The sequence below is a fragment of the Actinia tenebrosa genome, unplaced genomic scaffold, assembly GCF_029948245.1.
Source record: "Actinia tenebrosa isolate PJP-AT-01 unplaced genomic scaffold, QUT_ActTen_1.0 PGA_scaffold12__29_contigs__length_12842862, whole genome shotgun sequence".
In the NCBI taxonomy this organism is placed as follows: Eukaryota; Metazoa; Cnidaria; class Anthozoa; order Actiniaria; family Actiniidae; genus Actinia; species Actinia tenebrosa.
Genome location: NW_028292572.1, coordinates 11,292,183 through 11,309,279, shown reverse-complemented (window position 1 = coordinate 11,309,279; position 17,097 = coordinate 11,292,183). Strand labels below are relative to the sequence as shown.

Below are 17,097 nucleotides of genomic sequence, written 5' to 3'. Positions count from 1 at the left end.
CCCATCCTCCCCCACCCCATGATATAATGACCGTCCCTAATAAACACTGATTCCCATGCAACCATTCCATACAACTTAAACAAAAAATCTTATTCTCAAGAGAATGACACGTGATCTGGAAAGAAAGGGGTGTATTATCATGAGCTCAAACTCGGTTGCGTCTATTTTCTGTATCCCACACAGAGAGACAGGACTACCAATTTTAATGGCGTATTTTTTCTGTTTTACAGCTCTATTTCCTCAGTTATTTTAGGATCATAACCTCCCACACGAGAGGGCGATTCTCAACCAACCGCCCTAGCCGTGAGGGAGTTAAAAATAAACTCGTAGACAGAGGAAGTAATAATGTAAAAAACATGTTAGAGGAACGATCCGAAATCGTTTTAAATTAACTCGAGGGAACTGAGAAATAATTCTAAGAATAAGTACAGTTTTAACAAAACAGGTTTATTCACATTTCATTTTACAAAGTGTGTAAATACAGTTGTAGTGGAGCTTAATATAGTATAGCAGCACTGAAAAATAAATTCAATATGGTTGCTATTTACGATGTCTAGGGAATCAGTCCTCCTCAATCAACAGCTGTGTACAAGGTTCTTGAGTTAAAAACTATATCACGAATGCCATGTAAAAGACGCTTAAACGTTTTCGGCGCAAGTCGATATAATGAATCAATCCTTTGAAGAGGTAACCAATCATTGCCAAAAAAGCAAACGATAGCGTAGTTTTAACAGTATTTTTTAATTTGTTTGTGTCAACTTGACATGAAAATGAAATGGGAAAATGCCCCATAGAATACAGTACTAGCGCAGGGCGCGCGTTTCGATCATGCAGAAATACTGCGTGGTATGGATTAGTCTTTACTCTCTATATGGAAATTACGTTATTTGAAGAGAAGGCTAAAATATTGGTAATAACCAGAAAGTGAATAAACCTCATCTCAGACCTTCAGGCTTCAGACTACGACTTATTCCCTTGAAAATAAGATTCTTTGAGGCAGTATCCATATTTACGTTTCTTCTCATACGCAACCGTTAGACAAAAGAACTATACTCTAGGGAATGACACGTGGTCTGAAATCATTACGCCTAAGGTAGAGAGATATTACACAGCGGAATGTGCATTGAATATTGATAAACCACGCCCATAAACCAACATGTACCTCATGATAACGATACTAACACCTTCATTAGTTTATAAGCGAGACTGAAGAGACGTTTCTATTCAGTGATTTATCCATCAAATATTTAAAAATTAATTTTTATTCATAGATTAGATTTATCGATTAAAATATAAACACATTAAAAGTCTATAATTCTGAATATTTACATTCACGTCCTCTCGGCTAATATAATGCATCGCTAGATTGCAAAGACTATATCTCATAGTGCGAAACAGTACTAAGTACTACTATCCTTCGTAGCGTCTGTTATGTTAATCGCAAGTGCATTTCAAATCGACCACGTGATGCCAATGTTGTACCACGTGGACAAGGTTGTTCCTCCACGTGATAAAAACGTGACTAAAATAATTCTTGCTGGTATATACTACCATGGTATCCATCCATACCATCAATCCAACAAACCAATCAGAGAAAGGTAACTGATTTTCCAGTCACAATGCTGGTACTGCCATAATCATGGTATGTCCATCCATACCATCAACCCAACGAACCAATCACAGAGAAAGGTAACTAATTTTCCAGTCACAGTGCTGGTACTGCCATAACCATGGTATGTCCATCCATATCATCAACCCAACAAACCAATCAGAGAAAGGTCACTGATTTTACAGTCACAGTGCTGGTACTGCCACAACCATGGTATATATCCATCCACACCATCAATCCAACAAGCCAATCAAAGAGAAAGGTCACCGATTTTACAGTCACTTATTTAAAGTCCCTAAAAATATCCTCAAATATATTTTGCAGTCCATTAATAATATATTAGTATATTAATTCATTTATACATCAACATTAGAAGCGCCCAGAAGAGGAGTTCTCTCACTTGACCTTGTATTTGTTTGCACATTATGCTGACAAATAGGACATGTTTCTCTTATTTCCAACCATTTCATAATACATCTGAGAAAAAATAAAATAATAAATAATAATTATTGTTATACTTTAAAAATTGATGAAACAGAGTGTCATTCTCTTGAGAATAAGATTATTTATTTGATTTGTATCCATATTCATGTGTCTTCTAATGTGAAAACTAAGCATAAACCTTAAACAAAGAAATGATACTCTAGGGAATGACATGGTCTGAAATGGGATAATATTACCCAAAGATAAAGAGGTGTATTTCTACATCACATCTCATTATATAGTTAGGATAGTACACACGTGCTGATTGGTTGAAAACGCGTGCTTTATTTGTGAACGGTGCACAGTGCTAAAGCCATCTGCACCTGTGAAGTTCAGCTAGATTCTGTGACCTTCTTTCTTTTTGCATAAATAAATTCAATACTGAAATAAAATTAGTAACTATACAATAAAATGAATAAAATAGCTTTTTCCATGCTCCATTCAGTAATAAAGCACTAAGGAAGTGTCGTAGGCACCCTGGAAGTGTAAGAAGCACTTGCCTACAGCTAGAGCTCTCCTTACACTACTCTTGTGCTTACGTCACTTCCTGCGTGCTTTATTATGGAACGGAGCACGGAAAAAGCTGTTTTATTTGTTTAAAAATAAATAACATGAACTTACTTATGATGGTAAGCATGGCCACAACGGCACATGTTGATTTCCTCACGACTCTTAAAGTCATCTAAACATATTGTACACATCTAAAAATAAATTATTAAACAAATGAATAAAAAAGAACACAAAGAGTTGAAAAATCAAACCAAGTTATTTTACAAATCTACTTACATCATCTTTGAGCGTGGATTTTTTCAGCCATTTACTTTTATATTTCACCTGAGATTTTAAAAAAGGGCTTAGAAATAATTATGAAGTAACAGTGATTGAAGGAACAGATTTTGAGCTTCATTATAAACAATAGAGTGCAAACAATATAACAGCGAAACTTTATCAATACTAAATAGCACAATTTCATGCAAATTCCATTGTTTATTCTATCGTTTGATTAGCACTATTTTGTACTATTTAGTAATTAGTGTTTCACAGATTAATTGTTTGCACTCTAAGACATATCCTCCTTTACCCTCCCCCCCCCCCCCCCCCCAATTCCAATCCTCCTCCATGGTGGAATATTTTTTGGAACAACAAAGAAACAGTGTATCTTTTTAAACTCTCCCCACCTCTTGCAAATTCCAAACACCCTCTTAAACTGAGTTTTTCACTTTCGATGAAATTGAGGTCAGATTCTGAAAAGAAGTCATTGTCTGAGTGCAGTCTGAATCAGAGTCAGAGTCTGAATCAGAATTGAAAGTAGTTCATGTTTGAAACTGGAAGTGAAAATCTCTAGTCATAAAAGTACATGTATTTAATATAGCACAAGCCAAGGAAAAGGAAACTTTCAAAAACTGATACTTGTAAGCTCTTCTGAATCCAATTCCAATTCTGTTTTCTGATTTTCACTTCATAATAAGCTGCATCTGACTCTGATTCCAGTGCAAGTGAAAACTTAACATTTTAAAGATTATTTCCAGGACATGAGATTAAAGCCAGTTATTCATAGTACCTTTATCAAGCCACGAGGAAACTCTCTTGAAGGCTGCTCAACATCTTCTGAATCTAATAAATCTCTACTTCTTCTACTTGATCTGTAAGTAAAATAAATACTTCATTTTCTCCCAAAACCTTTATTCTCTCATGCAGACTTGATTGAATGTGCACAATACTTTAGAGTATGTTTAGGGATTTGTTGAAAGTTAACTAATCTATTAAGAAAACATTTAGTGAGTTGTTTATTCTTAATTAGTTGTGCTCTATTATGTGTTTGATAGTTCATACAAATGATAGTCCACATGTTTTTAATTACCTTCGATAATTTTATTTAATCCCCACCTGCCCTGAAGATATTACCAAGTAATTGTTACTTAACTCTGACATTAAATAAAGTTTATTACTACTACTACCCCTAATATTGGATTGCCTAACTGTCTAGAATGATTAAATTAGTTTTTTGTACTGATCTGTTGAAGTTGAAAAAGACTTAAAATCCGAAATGATTCTTCACCAAAAACGAATTTTCGAAATGTAACCGAATAAATAAAAATTCGGGTTCAAATTTATCCGGCATAGTGTGAACGGGGCCTAAGCTAGAAGTATGCACATCTAGTTTCCATTACTATGCACAGATTGAGACAAAATCTTATATTTTATAATTTTATATTTGAATGGAAGTGGTAAGAAAAACAAATTCTACAGCAGCATTGCGTATTACACAAGTTTTTGCATGCTCACACTTACCTTATGAGATAGCAACAAAATGTACAGCAAAGACCACAGACAAGAGCACCAATCAACAACACTGGGAGAGAGAAGACTATCTCTTCTGGTATACCCATAGGTGTCTTGAAAATGTTCGAGTTATATTGTTATTTCTGCAAATGAAATTCAATACTAAAGGCACTTTCCATTAAATCTGAACTGATTGGTTGGAAGGGCCAATTCTCAAATAGTATGTGTCAGTTCTTTGAGCTGAACCAACGTGGAACTGACACATACTATTTGCGAGCCAGCTGCTTAGACTGATCGGTTCAACGTAATGGAAAGTGCCCAAAACAGTACTATGCAAGCTAGAATATACCACGTGGCCATTACTGATAGACTGTTACTTTGCAAACTGCTGAATAAAATAGTAGTCCAGTGGTGCTACTTTGTGAGTGCTGGAAACCCAAGAAAGGTTGCTGTATTACTGCACAGAGCACAGAAAAAGCTTTTTTTACATTTCTTCAGCACAGCATGCACTTGAACAAGTTATTTATTTTATCATTTATATTATATGATAGATGGATTGATACATGCAATTATCTGAATCATCCTCATTGTGAAGATAAAAGTGGATAGAAAGCTTCAAAATACAAGTAAAATTTACTCTTAATCTTGCTACTTTATTTGTTAATATAATCAAACGAGACTCTTTATGAAGAATCTAGTGTAAAGATCTTGAAATTACATCTTTGCTTTACACGTATCATTCAGCATTGAACTGATGCTAATAGATACAGTTATTTCTACCAGTTCTAAAAACATTTAACTAAACGAACAACCACGTATTGCCAATATTTTTACTATGAGTAAGCTTAAATAAGTTAAAATGATCCGAAAGACAGTAATCCAATAGTGAAGGTTATGACTACCACTCTCAAGTTAACTTTTATAATGTTACATCACTAACGGTGTAGCATCAAAATATTCCGTTAAAACTCATCCTAACTACCTACACCAGCTATTTTAAAGCATATTTTTTATTTATTTAGGGATAATTTTTTTTTCATCGTCTGCAACAATCATAGCTCGTGCCAAAAATTATGAACATGCCATGTTTCGATGCACGTATGTTAAGATTTGAGTGTATTTTTGCTAAGAAAAATACCAATAAATAACGTAAATTCAAGACAAATCCATAGTTTAATATATATTATAGAATATTGCTTTATGAATATAGATGTACTTACTTTTATTTCCGTATTTTAGACTTTATTGGGCACATTTTCCCCTTGTCCTTCTCAACATAATATAGCTATATCAAAACAAACATTTTATATTACCCATAACACATCGCGCGCACTTATGTGCTATTCGAAATACTTCCGGGTGGCCGTCGGGAAGTCCTCGGAAAACGAATATTTTACACAGGACTTTAATAGTTCAAACTTCAATTCAGTGGTGGATCAAATTCTTTTGAGGCTAAAATTGTTTACAAATATCTATTCATTTTACGTAAGAAGAGGTAAACCAATTTCAAGTTTTTTTGTTTTTTTTACTCCGACGAAGGACTAGCGTCCGAAACGTCAGTAAGTTTTTTCATCTTTTCACGGTGTATAATTTACCTTTTTATCATTACAATTTCAAGTTCAGCTTGAGTAGAGTTGTCCCAACCGACCGCCTTCGAGAATAGTCACTGAGGTCAACCGACCAGGTCCGGTCTCCGGTTTTTCAATAATTAAATTTTATAAATCCTAAATTTCAGTCAAATTCAGTAGAAAAAGATCTAATCCGTAGAACCACTTGTTTTCATAACTTTATATAAGCCAGGAATACAAGAAAACAGACAATGGATCGCGTCGTCATCGATCACCCGCCATCTTTTGCCCGTGCGTAGCTGTCCTCTGTACAGGACAGTGGAGAGGTTGAGGGACCAATGAAATGTCCCTTCCCTTCCCTCTTTCAAATTCCATAGTTTAACACCGGCTCCTGACAAGAGGCTCGACCGACTCGACCGCCAATGACTCCCAATATTATTCAAGTATCAGGGACGGATCCAGGCGGATTTTGTTCAGGGAGGGGTGCTGCGCACAAAGTTAACCCAGGGAGGGGTGCAACCCTTAGAATCAAAGGGAAAAAACAGTTTTGGTTATCTTCGAAATAGGAGCACAAAGTGGAACCAGGGAGGAGTGTGCACCCCCTGCACCCCTCCCCTAGATCCGCCCCTGAGTATCCGTATTCTGAACATATGGTTTTGCGTCCAACTTTTTCCCGTTAATAATCTAATAACTCAACTTATTACAATAAAAGTGGTGGATTTTTACGCTAGCTAAATCGAGAAATAAACTAATACGTCCTTCAAGAACTAGGAGCTCGGCTAAGGTTGGGCTTGACGCCACGTCAAGATAAATTTCTAATTAAGAATATCCATCTCTAGGGATTGAAGATATTTATTATAATGTTAATAGAGAGTTTTAGATTTACGTTCATGGGCAAACGTGTAACGTCAGTTGACCATTTGAAAATAATTTTAAATAGCTTAAAAAGAATCGCAAAAAAGTCCAAGTAGTAGAAAAACAAAAGAATATTTGTCTTTGGTGAGAAGGTTTGTAAAAGGTAAAGTAAAGTACAGGAAAACGATGAAAACGTGGTCACGTTTGCCGTTTGCGGGGAGAAAAAAGTCAATCTAAAACTCTCTAATATTAGAATTAACCGGGAACCTGACAAAGTATGAGGAAAATAGAATAACTGGTAAAGCTTGGATGAAAAATAGCTCTCTCCCTTACTTTTATCAAAGAGGTTTCTGTTTGACAAGATAAGACTCGATACAACATAGTAGTGAAAGCCAATTAGGTATTTTTGTCGTTTTCTTCTAATGCGAGTATTTTAATGTAATTAGCCGTGAAATCAGATCATGTTCAATGAAGTGCGCCATAAAACTTTTATCGTTATTTCAATCTGTGAATAATTTAGTAATGGAATATTTTTTTATGATCAAGAACTGACCTGGCTCGAGTTTTGGAATTCACAAATCAATTGTGCAACACTCGTAAAAAAGGCGGGAACGTGTATTTTTTTTAATGTGATTAGTTTGAGAACTGTCGTCCAGCTTTCTTCCTTCGGTTTTGACATCTGGTTTTTAGTTTGTGAACAGATTATGATAGCAGTGATCGAGGCGGAATCCTTTTTTAAATCATGGCATTGTGAATGGTATTACCAACAATGGATTTAGATTTTAACTCATAGCATTGAGAGAAATGACTTAAAATATAAAAAACCTGTTGGGGATTACTGTATATATAATACAATAGTGTCCAAACCAGACATGGATTTAAAAACTAGCTTCATACAAACCCTATTTTAGTTTTCGCTATGGAAAGAGGCACTGGTAGGCACTAGTGTGGTATCACATAGTTTTCCTAGCATACATCATTTACTCACAAGTACATAGGCATTAAGTCTGACATGTTTTTCTCAAATCGGACAAGACGAAATGAATCAAAATCAAATCGAACTATGTAAACATTCATATATCCATTCAAATATTTTCAGAAAACTAGTAATTACAAGAAGAGTAACCGACCCATTAGAAAAGAAGTATGGACTTCTTCGATTGCTTAATTAGATTATGACATTGCTTCATTCTTCATTATTAATTGAAAAAAATTCCAGTTGAAGTGATATGATATGTACGCGTGGCAGAGGTAAAATAGAAAATCAAAATTTTTGATTCTGTTTGAAAAAGATACTCTAGAGATAAATCCGGGATCTTATCGTCAGTTAACGTGTAAAAGATACGACGAGTTTTTTTTTCAAGGATTCCTCAAGATTTATTGTAATTTTCGTTGCTGTTTTCCCTTCGAGTTTTTGTTGTTATTATCATACACTTGTGGTATTTTGCGATACAAAGAAAGAAAAACAAATTAGTATACTTATAACACATTTTAATGATATAAAAACAACGAGATAAATAGGAGAAATTCTGAGATAGTGTCAGTTGAACTCAAGCTTTTGCGCACCATCAACACCACTACTCTAGCTCTAGCACTTTTTTGGTTTCCTACTCTCGAACCATCCTTGCACACAATTTATAGTTCCATATAAACCTCATGGGGACTAATAACCAGGTTTTTCCTACATTAAGTATAGTTTTCTCCTTTTTCCCCTATAATTAACCTTGAAATTTCCCGAAACAAACGTTCTCATTTAACCCGCTTTGAGAAAACAATTTTGAATCTTCGCCTTCACACAGCAATTTATTTCTTTTTTAAATGACGTCAATAAACTTACCCACAAACATCATTTTGAATAGTTTTTAAGAAATCTAAGAAATTTCTACCTATCTTGTTATCTTAAAAAGCTAAAACTTTTGATTACTTTACAAAGAGAATGAGATTAAATATCCATAAAGAGTGTTTACCGATGAGTACTGATATACTTCGGCAAGATGTGAGAGTACTTTAAATCAAACCAGTCTCTCTTGTCACTCGTATTGCTCTCTATTATTTTCACAAGTGATTATTGTGAAGACTGGCCGAGCAATAGATAGATTAGAGTAATAAATGATATCGGAGTTATCATGGTATATTTTCATAATCAAATTATATTTCCATTAGCCCTAAAGATAAACCAAAAGGATGAAGACTAACGAGAATAAACTGCGCTGAAACACACCACGAATCAAAAGAAAAATAATCGAAAAAACTGCATACAAAAGACCAGTTTTCTTTTGAATTTTTTTTCAAATTAAAAAGAGTTCTTCCTGGGATTTGTTTATTCAAGCAAAAGTAAACAAATTACCATGGGGTGTGGTAGGTAAATTGGTTTTTCAACAACACGAAAAATGTATCAAGAAGTGGAGTTTCTAGTTGGAATTTAATTACGAGGAATAGAAGAAAATCGGCCAATAAATTCGTGACTAGCTTTTGAGAGTCGTGCGAAAAGGAATGCGAAAAGCCATTTTGATGTCATAACGAAACTAAAGCAGAGAACAGGCTTATCGGTAGATAGATGATTACGGCTATTTGTCACGACAGGGAATCAATAGGATCAAGTTTGCTAGATACTCTTTAGTTCCCAAATAATAACCAATTTAGCCTGAGTGATTGCGGTTCGATAGAGATATTTGTAACTTGTGTTGTGGTTGAGAACATTAGAACAATTTAGTTGCGTAAAATGACAAAATTGATTCGGAAAATTACAGAAATTAGTTGCGAGGCGAGTCATTAGAGCCGGCTAATTGGTTGTAATGTTCAGATCGACTCAAGGGTAGTATAATACTACAGATCTTTAGCTAATCTCAGGTATTCAAATCACAGTCATAGAAACGTGTTTTAAAGCTATGATACGGGCTTATAGAAATAAATGAATGAAATTACAAAGAAATTTGAAAAATAAATAGAGGAAATGCTACAGAGAGAAAAATTATCTCAAGAACATATAAAAACAAAATCCCACATTCTGAAAGGTTCACTTAAAAACAACCTATGATTACTATCGTGGTATTTTATCAAGAAAACTTAAAACCCATAAAAGTAAAAGCCAATTTATCCTCTTTCTTAGTGACAACAATCATGATTACTTGGTTCAGTAATTGTCATGAAGAGAAGGATACTGTTTTTTAAACCATGTCATTGAAGCGAATCGAAACCATACGATTTTCTCCTTGTTCACTCATTAATTGTTGCTACTTAATTGCGAGGTGCTTCCGAACAGAAAATTGTTCCTTTGGGTTGATAAAGCGATACTTAATGAATGTTAATCGGAGAAGCCAGGTGTTTTTTCGGTGTGGATAATGAGAAAGCGTGAGACAGTGCATATTGAGATGGGACAAGATTCTCCGGTTTACGACCGGCCACAATAGCATTAATTAACTCGGTAGGCACAATAAAGACATGGACAAAAGGGATTTACTCGCTTTCAAGACATATGGCTAAGAGCATAGCAGCAAAATAACTAGGGTTTCACTATTCAAAAGGTATCTTTGCCCAGCAAAAACAAAAAGAGCTCAAAAATCAATAGATTTGAGCGTCTTTTCGCGGCGCGCCATAAATATGTCAGGGGAATTTCCACGGCAGTCCTGTTTATTTCTCCTTATTACTCTCGAATATTCACTTGGACAAACTATTTATTTTCTATCACTAGTTAATGGCCCTAATTTCTCTCATTAGTGCTGTCGGGCCGTCTCTCAAGCACTTGGGATCATATTTGATTTAAAGGGATAGCTAAAGATTTGTTTGTTTATTGTCAAATCATAATAGGCTAGGCCTTTTGAATTTGCTGTGGATTTGGTACCCTAATCAGTTTGACCAATGAGTCCAATCCACAACAAAGAGACGCATATTTCCTGTCCCGATCTATCGTTTAGCAACTGTAAATTACCAAATTAACAACAGGGTCTAATTCAACACTTGGCCTATAAAAGATTGTCCGGTCAAGACGAGGGCTAATACTCAAGGCAATTCTCCTCAGAAATCAAACATAGCTTTCCGAGAGATAAAACAAGAGAAGCTCTTCAGTCAGTGATTTAGTCGAGTCGTGGCTGAAATACCAAGTGTAGAAAGAAGGATGCAACCCTACGGTGGACATTATTTGTGCCCTTATTTCACTTGCACATCTCCTTACTGCATTGCAATAAGGTCCAATATCACTTCAGCATCTTCAGTGCCTTTGAATCGAAGCCCCACAAGTTCGTCTGCAAACTCGGGATCGGCGGCTACTTCATTTTCGATTTCTTCAATTCTTTCACGCTCGGACGAGAGCAATGAAGCAAAAGAGGTTACAGGTGACTTGCATTCGCCAACCAAGGCTGAGACGTCGATATCTTTGGGGTCATATAAACATTACTCAATGGAAAGATTTCACCCTTATCATTCCTCTCTTGGTGTCAGCGCATTCACAAGAGCAGGAGGATGTAGCACCATTCAGAAAGGTAAGACTTTAAAAGTGATATCTTCAACTCAGTTAACTTTCCCAAAAACTTTAACAATTTCTCACGCGTTAAGCAGTGAAGGGTTTTAAATAACAGCTATCTTTTTCTGTTCATTCAGCCTCTTTGTACGAAAGAAAGGCAAACAAGATGATTGATTGGTGATTTTCTCGGTAAATCACAGACAAATACGAGATCTTTTTCAAATGAACAAGTCATGAATCCCTGTGTACTTGGTACATGATCGCACCAGTAAAATGATTTCGTTTTTATTCATTTAATCTTTACAATGTGTTCTCAGTTTCTTAATTCGCTCGTCCTGTATCAAAATCGTCACTCAAATCATTCGCTCCGCAGTGTCAGTCTCGCGGAGTTTAGCGAGGTTCGTTCGGCAAATGAGACAAAATAGACATAATAAAGTTGAAAATGTTTCACGCAAATCCCATACGAAAAGAAAGTCCTGAAATCTTTCCCGAAATTTTCAGTGTAATCAGTACTACATTTGAGCTAAATATTTCTGTTAATTTCGGAGTTAGAAAAGGGAAAATGAAAATTATCTTATTACTCTTTTGTAATTTAACAACAATCAAATTATTTGTTCCTTTTTTTAGTATTTTTATCTCTTTTTTTATAGTAGTTGTTAGAAAAAATGAAGCTAAAGATGTACACTACACGCCTTATAAATAGAGAATTGTAAGCCCGTGTTTCTTAAAGTTTGTCTTGTTTTTCTTTAACTCTAGATGGTGATATTGTACTATCGACAATCTCTCGCCACGAGGAAAGCAAACCCTGGAACTTCAAGCAAGGAAAACCAAAGCGAATACGCACAATTTTCACACCAGAACAACTCGAAAGACTCGAAAAAGAGTTTGAACGACAACAATACATGGTCGGCGCTGAGAGACACTATCTTGCTGCTTCGCTTAACCTAACAGAAACACAAGTTAAAGTTTGGTTTCAGAATCGAAGAATAAAATGGAGGAAGCAGAAACTGGACAGACAGAATGCGAGCAGCTAACTCGATTTTGTCCCAATCATAATTCAGTTAATTTTTGCGCTTAAATGAGACGCTCATCTCTATGAGAGATATGTATGATTCTACAAATTGTGTCATTATTTGAACACTAAAAGAATATGGTTCAGCCAGAGGCAAGATAAGGGACAAGCCTGGGCTATTTTCCTCTTGTAACCCAAACACGGCATATCACATGGCGATCAAAAAAACCCACAATATTTTATCTTAATTTGCTCAAAGTGAGCCGTGATTATCCTCCCATTTCTCTTTCGAATATATCTGATTTTGTGGTGAAAACCAAACGTGGTCCATAATCGGCCTATTACTTAACATCAACCCGCGTAATAGACAGATTATTTACAGAGAAGGTTTCTTAGAGAATGATTAGTAGTTCGAGGCAGTTTTGGCAAGCCAGCCGGTCATGAACTTGTTACCAAACATGATTAGATTGTTTGGACTTTAAGGGGCCCCTTATAGATGAGGCTCATCAAGAGAACCACTATATTTCGTGATGTGTCTTCCGATTGTTTAAATAAATAAATTGAAGCAGTTGTTTTGAGCCGACAAGATTCTTAATTTTTACGACTCATCTTGTCAAATGATTCGCTCAATAAAGGGGTAGTAGAAATAGATAATACCTTTTCGAAACTAAACAAATAATAAAGTGTATCAAAAAATTAATGTGATACCAAGTGTTTTTCATATTTTTGTGTGTTCGTTACTATAAACACCCAAGCGATACAGCTAACAATGTTAAACAGGGAATTAGAAAAAAAATTGTTTAAAATCAGTCCTCCTTTAATTCCGGTCTTTATCGCTTCTTGACTGAATAATTTCCTCTTATTTTATGAACTTTTCCCGACAGATTTCAATTAGACTCAGGTTTTAGGAAATATATATTTCTTCATCGATTCCCATCCCTCAGTGTGGACCGTGATGACACGGTTGCTTTGAATGAGCTTTTTGATGGTCAGTCGTTCAGGAGACGAAAAATGTTAACCGGGAATGCGAAGATAGCTGACAATGGTCTCTTAGGCTATTGTTCTGGAGCTCAATACAGTATCAATCACTTATGTAATTATTATAAACCAGTCAGAACGAAACAAAAGATTCCTGACGCTGGTTTTAAATTAATAGAACAGAAATAGCCAACACTTAGAGAGGGAGGAAAAAAACGTTTCGCGAACAAAAAAGGGACTTGAATCATTATAAAAGGCAAAAAAAGGGCTTTAAAAAGTCATCATTTTGGAAGGACAGTCGAAAACACCTGACTTCGAAAAGAGGAGTTGAAACAATCTCGAATGATCTTAATTGATTGAACTAATAAGTGATACAAATAAATAAGTTCAAAATGAATTAGTCAGGCTAATTAGACTAATTTCCTATCAACCTCTCAGATTTAATCAAATCACCATTAAACACAGTTTCAAGTTCTCATCTTTCCTCCGCGCTCAGTCGTCAATTTATTTCTCAGAAAAATTCTATCAAGTCGCACATGGGATTGAAACAAGCGTAAGATCGATTACCGAGAGACAGTTTGGCGTGTAAGGCTTTGGCAGATCGAATAACGCGACGTGTTTGACACTTCCATCCGCGTAATACATGGATTATCCAGAATGATCTACAAATACTACTCCTATAATTGAAAGGGGATCTGACAGACTAGATTTGTTTAATATTGTATCACGTTATTATGCTAGATGCACTTATCCCAAGGTGAATTAAACGCTTTCAATAAAGCTCCAACCGTAAACTACATCCATGCACCTGTGTAATTATCCATCCACCCTACGGGGCCGATAACACAGCAATATTGATAACTACCTCACATAAAAAAATGAAACACTTTATTGACACTCACGATTCAAAATATTTTCTGCTATAGTGACCTTAACCTTTCATTATCCAATTTTCATTGCATTTGGCTATTTTGTGACACTGATCCTTCATGAGGATATTCAGTTAAAAAAGCACATGAATAAAGGTTGAACTTTGTAAGGCCGATCGGATATAAAGCGACAATGATAATGCAGATTAGAAAGTTCACGATGTTCAATTATTTGTTTGAATGATTTTAGCTTCCCTCCTGTGCGAGTTATAATGGTCGGGCTCAGTAAAGATTTAAGACCTTGAACGAACTGAGATAATCCCGCAAAGTTTAAGACAACACAAGCTTCTGCGAGGCACTTTCTTTTCTATACAATTAAACCTATGTGTTTTGGTTCTAATTTTTCGTCTTTCTAAATTCAATTATTCAATACTTTTCCAGTTCAATCGTAAATTGGGCCAAACCCTGAGTAAACACCAACTTTCATAGAATCTTCTAGTAGTAACTTCAAAAGACCTGTCACGTCAGGATCTAGTTCCCTAAACTTTATATGAAATAAATGAAGCCATTAAAAGAAACTAATGCCAAAGTTTTATTCTTTGAACTGGTCATGAAGCAAAAATGAAGGACGAATATTACTAAGGTAAAGATAAAGCTATAAATATAGGCTCTGTCATCTCAGTTTTGCGAGAAAAAACTAATAAAGTAAAATTAGTCTGTTATTAGTATCAGAAAAGCGACATGCTGTAGTGATGTTAGGAAATGTGGCCCAATTCGTCCTGGGGTGCCATGGGAAATGACGGAAAAGAAAAGAGGAAAAGAGGTCATTTTTGAATGGTTTTTGCGCCCTAGGGCGAGTAAGGCAGGTTAACGAATTATCGGTGAAGGAAATGAGCCCTAAGACGAAATATCCTAAAAAATGAACAGTAATTAAAGGATGTAAGGACAGTCTAATTAGAGACGAAAGAAAAGTCAACCAGGAAACAAAGAGAAAAAGGAGGAATCAAACAGAGAAAAGAACAAGAGCCGACACCAAAGTAATAGAAGAGGAAAAAACAAGTAAAGAAAAGGAGAAAAATAAAAAAAGAGGAAAAACTTATAAAGGAAAAAGAGAAAAAAAAAGTTCCACCCATGATGCATTGCGGTATTAGTTCACTGACCACAGAGTTTGCGGGCTCATGTTGACAAAGTTCGAATTTCAACCCATAAAAATGCCTTATTTACTACGTAGTATATCCCATAGATTGCTTTACTAAATGATTTCAAGGACTAACTTCTTCAAGACAGTAGCATATCAAATGTCTCGAGTGTTTGCAATATCGGATCTGCATGTGGATATACCAGAGAACCTGGAATGGGTCAAATCATTATCGACTACTAACTATAAACGAGATGTTCTTATTGTTGCTGGAGACGTCACTGATGACATAAATTTACTAAAATACACTTTACAAAATCTAAAACATAAATTTTCCGACGTCTGTTATGTACCAGGTAAAAGTTTTGTTTTTATTTCAGTGTAATTCTAGAGCGCGTAGTTTTTCTACTAGCTTTTGTTTCACATCTTTTCTCTTTTTATTTCCCACTGACAGTGATGGGGATGGCAAGAGATTGAGGGAAGGGTTTAGAACCTCGTTCAACAGAGCCATTATTTCTTGCTTGATTATTTTGCTGAGCATGCGCAGTAAGAAATAGGAACAAGATTGTCCAGTAAGGTTTAGTGTAAAGAGGCCTACTCATTACCATAAGTTTATTTTCATTTTGGGAGGTTATCCATATCGGTTGCTAATCTGTTTATCACAACATTGGCAGGTACTATGGTAGACAGTAATAGTTGGCTGTTAGCTTTGAAAAAAAAGGAAGAAAAAAAAAATTAATGCTCAACAGCTATTTATCAATTACTTTGAAGGAAATCATGAACTGTGGATACGGCCAAGAAAAAACGAAACTGTAGAATACCAAGATTCACTGGAGAAGTTCAATGCAATAGTCTTACTATGTGAACAGATAGGTGTGCATACTAAACCCTTCAGAGTTGATGACGTCAAACACCCTGTAGCCATAGTACCACTTTTCTCCTGGTACGCCCAACCAGAAGAGGATCAAACAGATACTTTATATGTACACAGAGAAATAGAGGACAAAGAGTTGACAAAAATGGCCTGGATGGACAATAGGTTCTGTGTTTGGAATTCTATGAAGGAATTTCCAGCAAAGTATTTTGCAAGGTTGAATGATGAAAGAGTGAGCTTTAGATACGAGTGTCCTGTGATCTCTTTTAGCCACTTTGTGCCTCGGTATGATCTCATACCTGCTTCATTGCAGGATTTAGAGAGAGTGTGCAATGAAAGACAAAGAATGGGTCTACAAGACCTTGATGAACCGAACACTCAAGGAGCCAATGTCAAATTTAATTTCAGTCGATATGCAGGGTGTAAAAAAATAGATGAGCAAATTAGACGTCTTAAATCAACGATTCACGTCTTTGGCCATCAGCATCGAAATAGGGACTGTGTTATTGATAGTGTAAGGTATTTATCATTCTGTCTTGGCTACCCCAATGAAAGAGGTATGGGGCTGATGTGGGGGATGTTAGAGCATTCTGGTCCTTGGCAGATTTGGCCTTTATCATCATAATAGGGACTGTGTTATTGATAGGGTAGTTCATATTATTTTGCAGGCTCAGGGAGTGGGGTTTATTGCTAATAGGGGGATATTTTTCTGCCAATTTTCCAAACAAAAGAATTTTTTATTCTTATAAAAGTCATTATATATTGTGGTCTAGGTGGGGTACAAACAACACCAATGAGGCATGATGAACAAAATATATTTGTACCCAAGCTAGACCACAATGCACCATGTTTGCTATTCCAGAAAATGTCTAAGATTGTGTTTTCTAACATGTTTTTAAAAATCTCATACTTTTTTTGTGGAATTAGTTTTATTTTCTTAATAAAGAATGATTCCATTTTGATTTTGAT

General features: G+C 35.5%; 3 protein-coding genes across 3 annotated transcripts; 2 read left to right on the top strand and 1 right to left on the bottom strand.

Moving 5' to 3' along the window:
* Window positions 1-426: 426 nt before the first annotated feature.
* On the bottom strand, window positions 427-5,675 carry LOC116292847 (RING finger protein 24-like). Its single transcript, XM_031700203.2, has 6 exons — window positions 5,596-5,675; window positions 4,385-4,518; window positions 3,654-3,735; window positions 2,879-2,926; window positions 2,714-2,793; window positions 427-2,086 (listed from the first exon to the last, which is right to left on the bottom strand). The coding sequence occupies exons 2-6, from the start codon at window positions 4,480-4,482 to the stop codon at window positions 1,966-1,968; spliced, it is 429 nt and encodes a 142-aa protein (XP_031556063.1). The 5' UTR covers window positions 4,483-4,518; window positions 5,596-5,675; the 3' UTR covers window positions 427-1,965.
* A 5,015-nt stretch (window positions 5,676-10,690) lies between these two features.
* On the top strand, window positions 10,691-12,969 carry LOC116292832 (uncharacterized). Its single transcript, XM_031700189.2, has 2 exons — window positions 10,691-11,276; window positions 12,014-12,969. The coding sequence occupies exons 1-2, from the start codon at window positions 10,913-10,915 to the stop codon at window positions 12,289-12,291; spliced, it is 642 nt and encodes a 213-aa protein (XP_031556049.1). The 5' UTR covers window positions 10,691-10,912; the 3' UTR covers window positions 12,292-12,969.
* A 2,316-nt stretch (window positions 12,970-15,285) lies between these two features.
* LOC116292835 (uncharacterized) lies at window positions 15,286-17,090 on the top strand. Its single transcript, XM_031700191.2, has 2 exons — window positions 15,286-15,610; window positions 16,026-17,090. Exons 1-2 carry the CDS (start codon window positions 15,373-15,375, stop codon window positions 16,751-16,753), a joined length of 966 nt encoding a protein of 321 aa, XP_031556051.2. The 5' UTR covers window positions 15,286-15,372; the 3' UTR covers window positions 16,754-17,090.
* The last annotated feature ends 7 nt before the right edge of the window (window positions 17,091-17,097 follow it).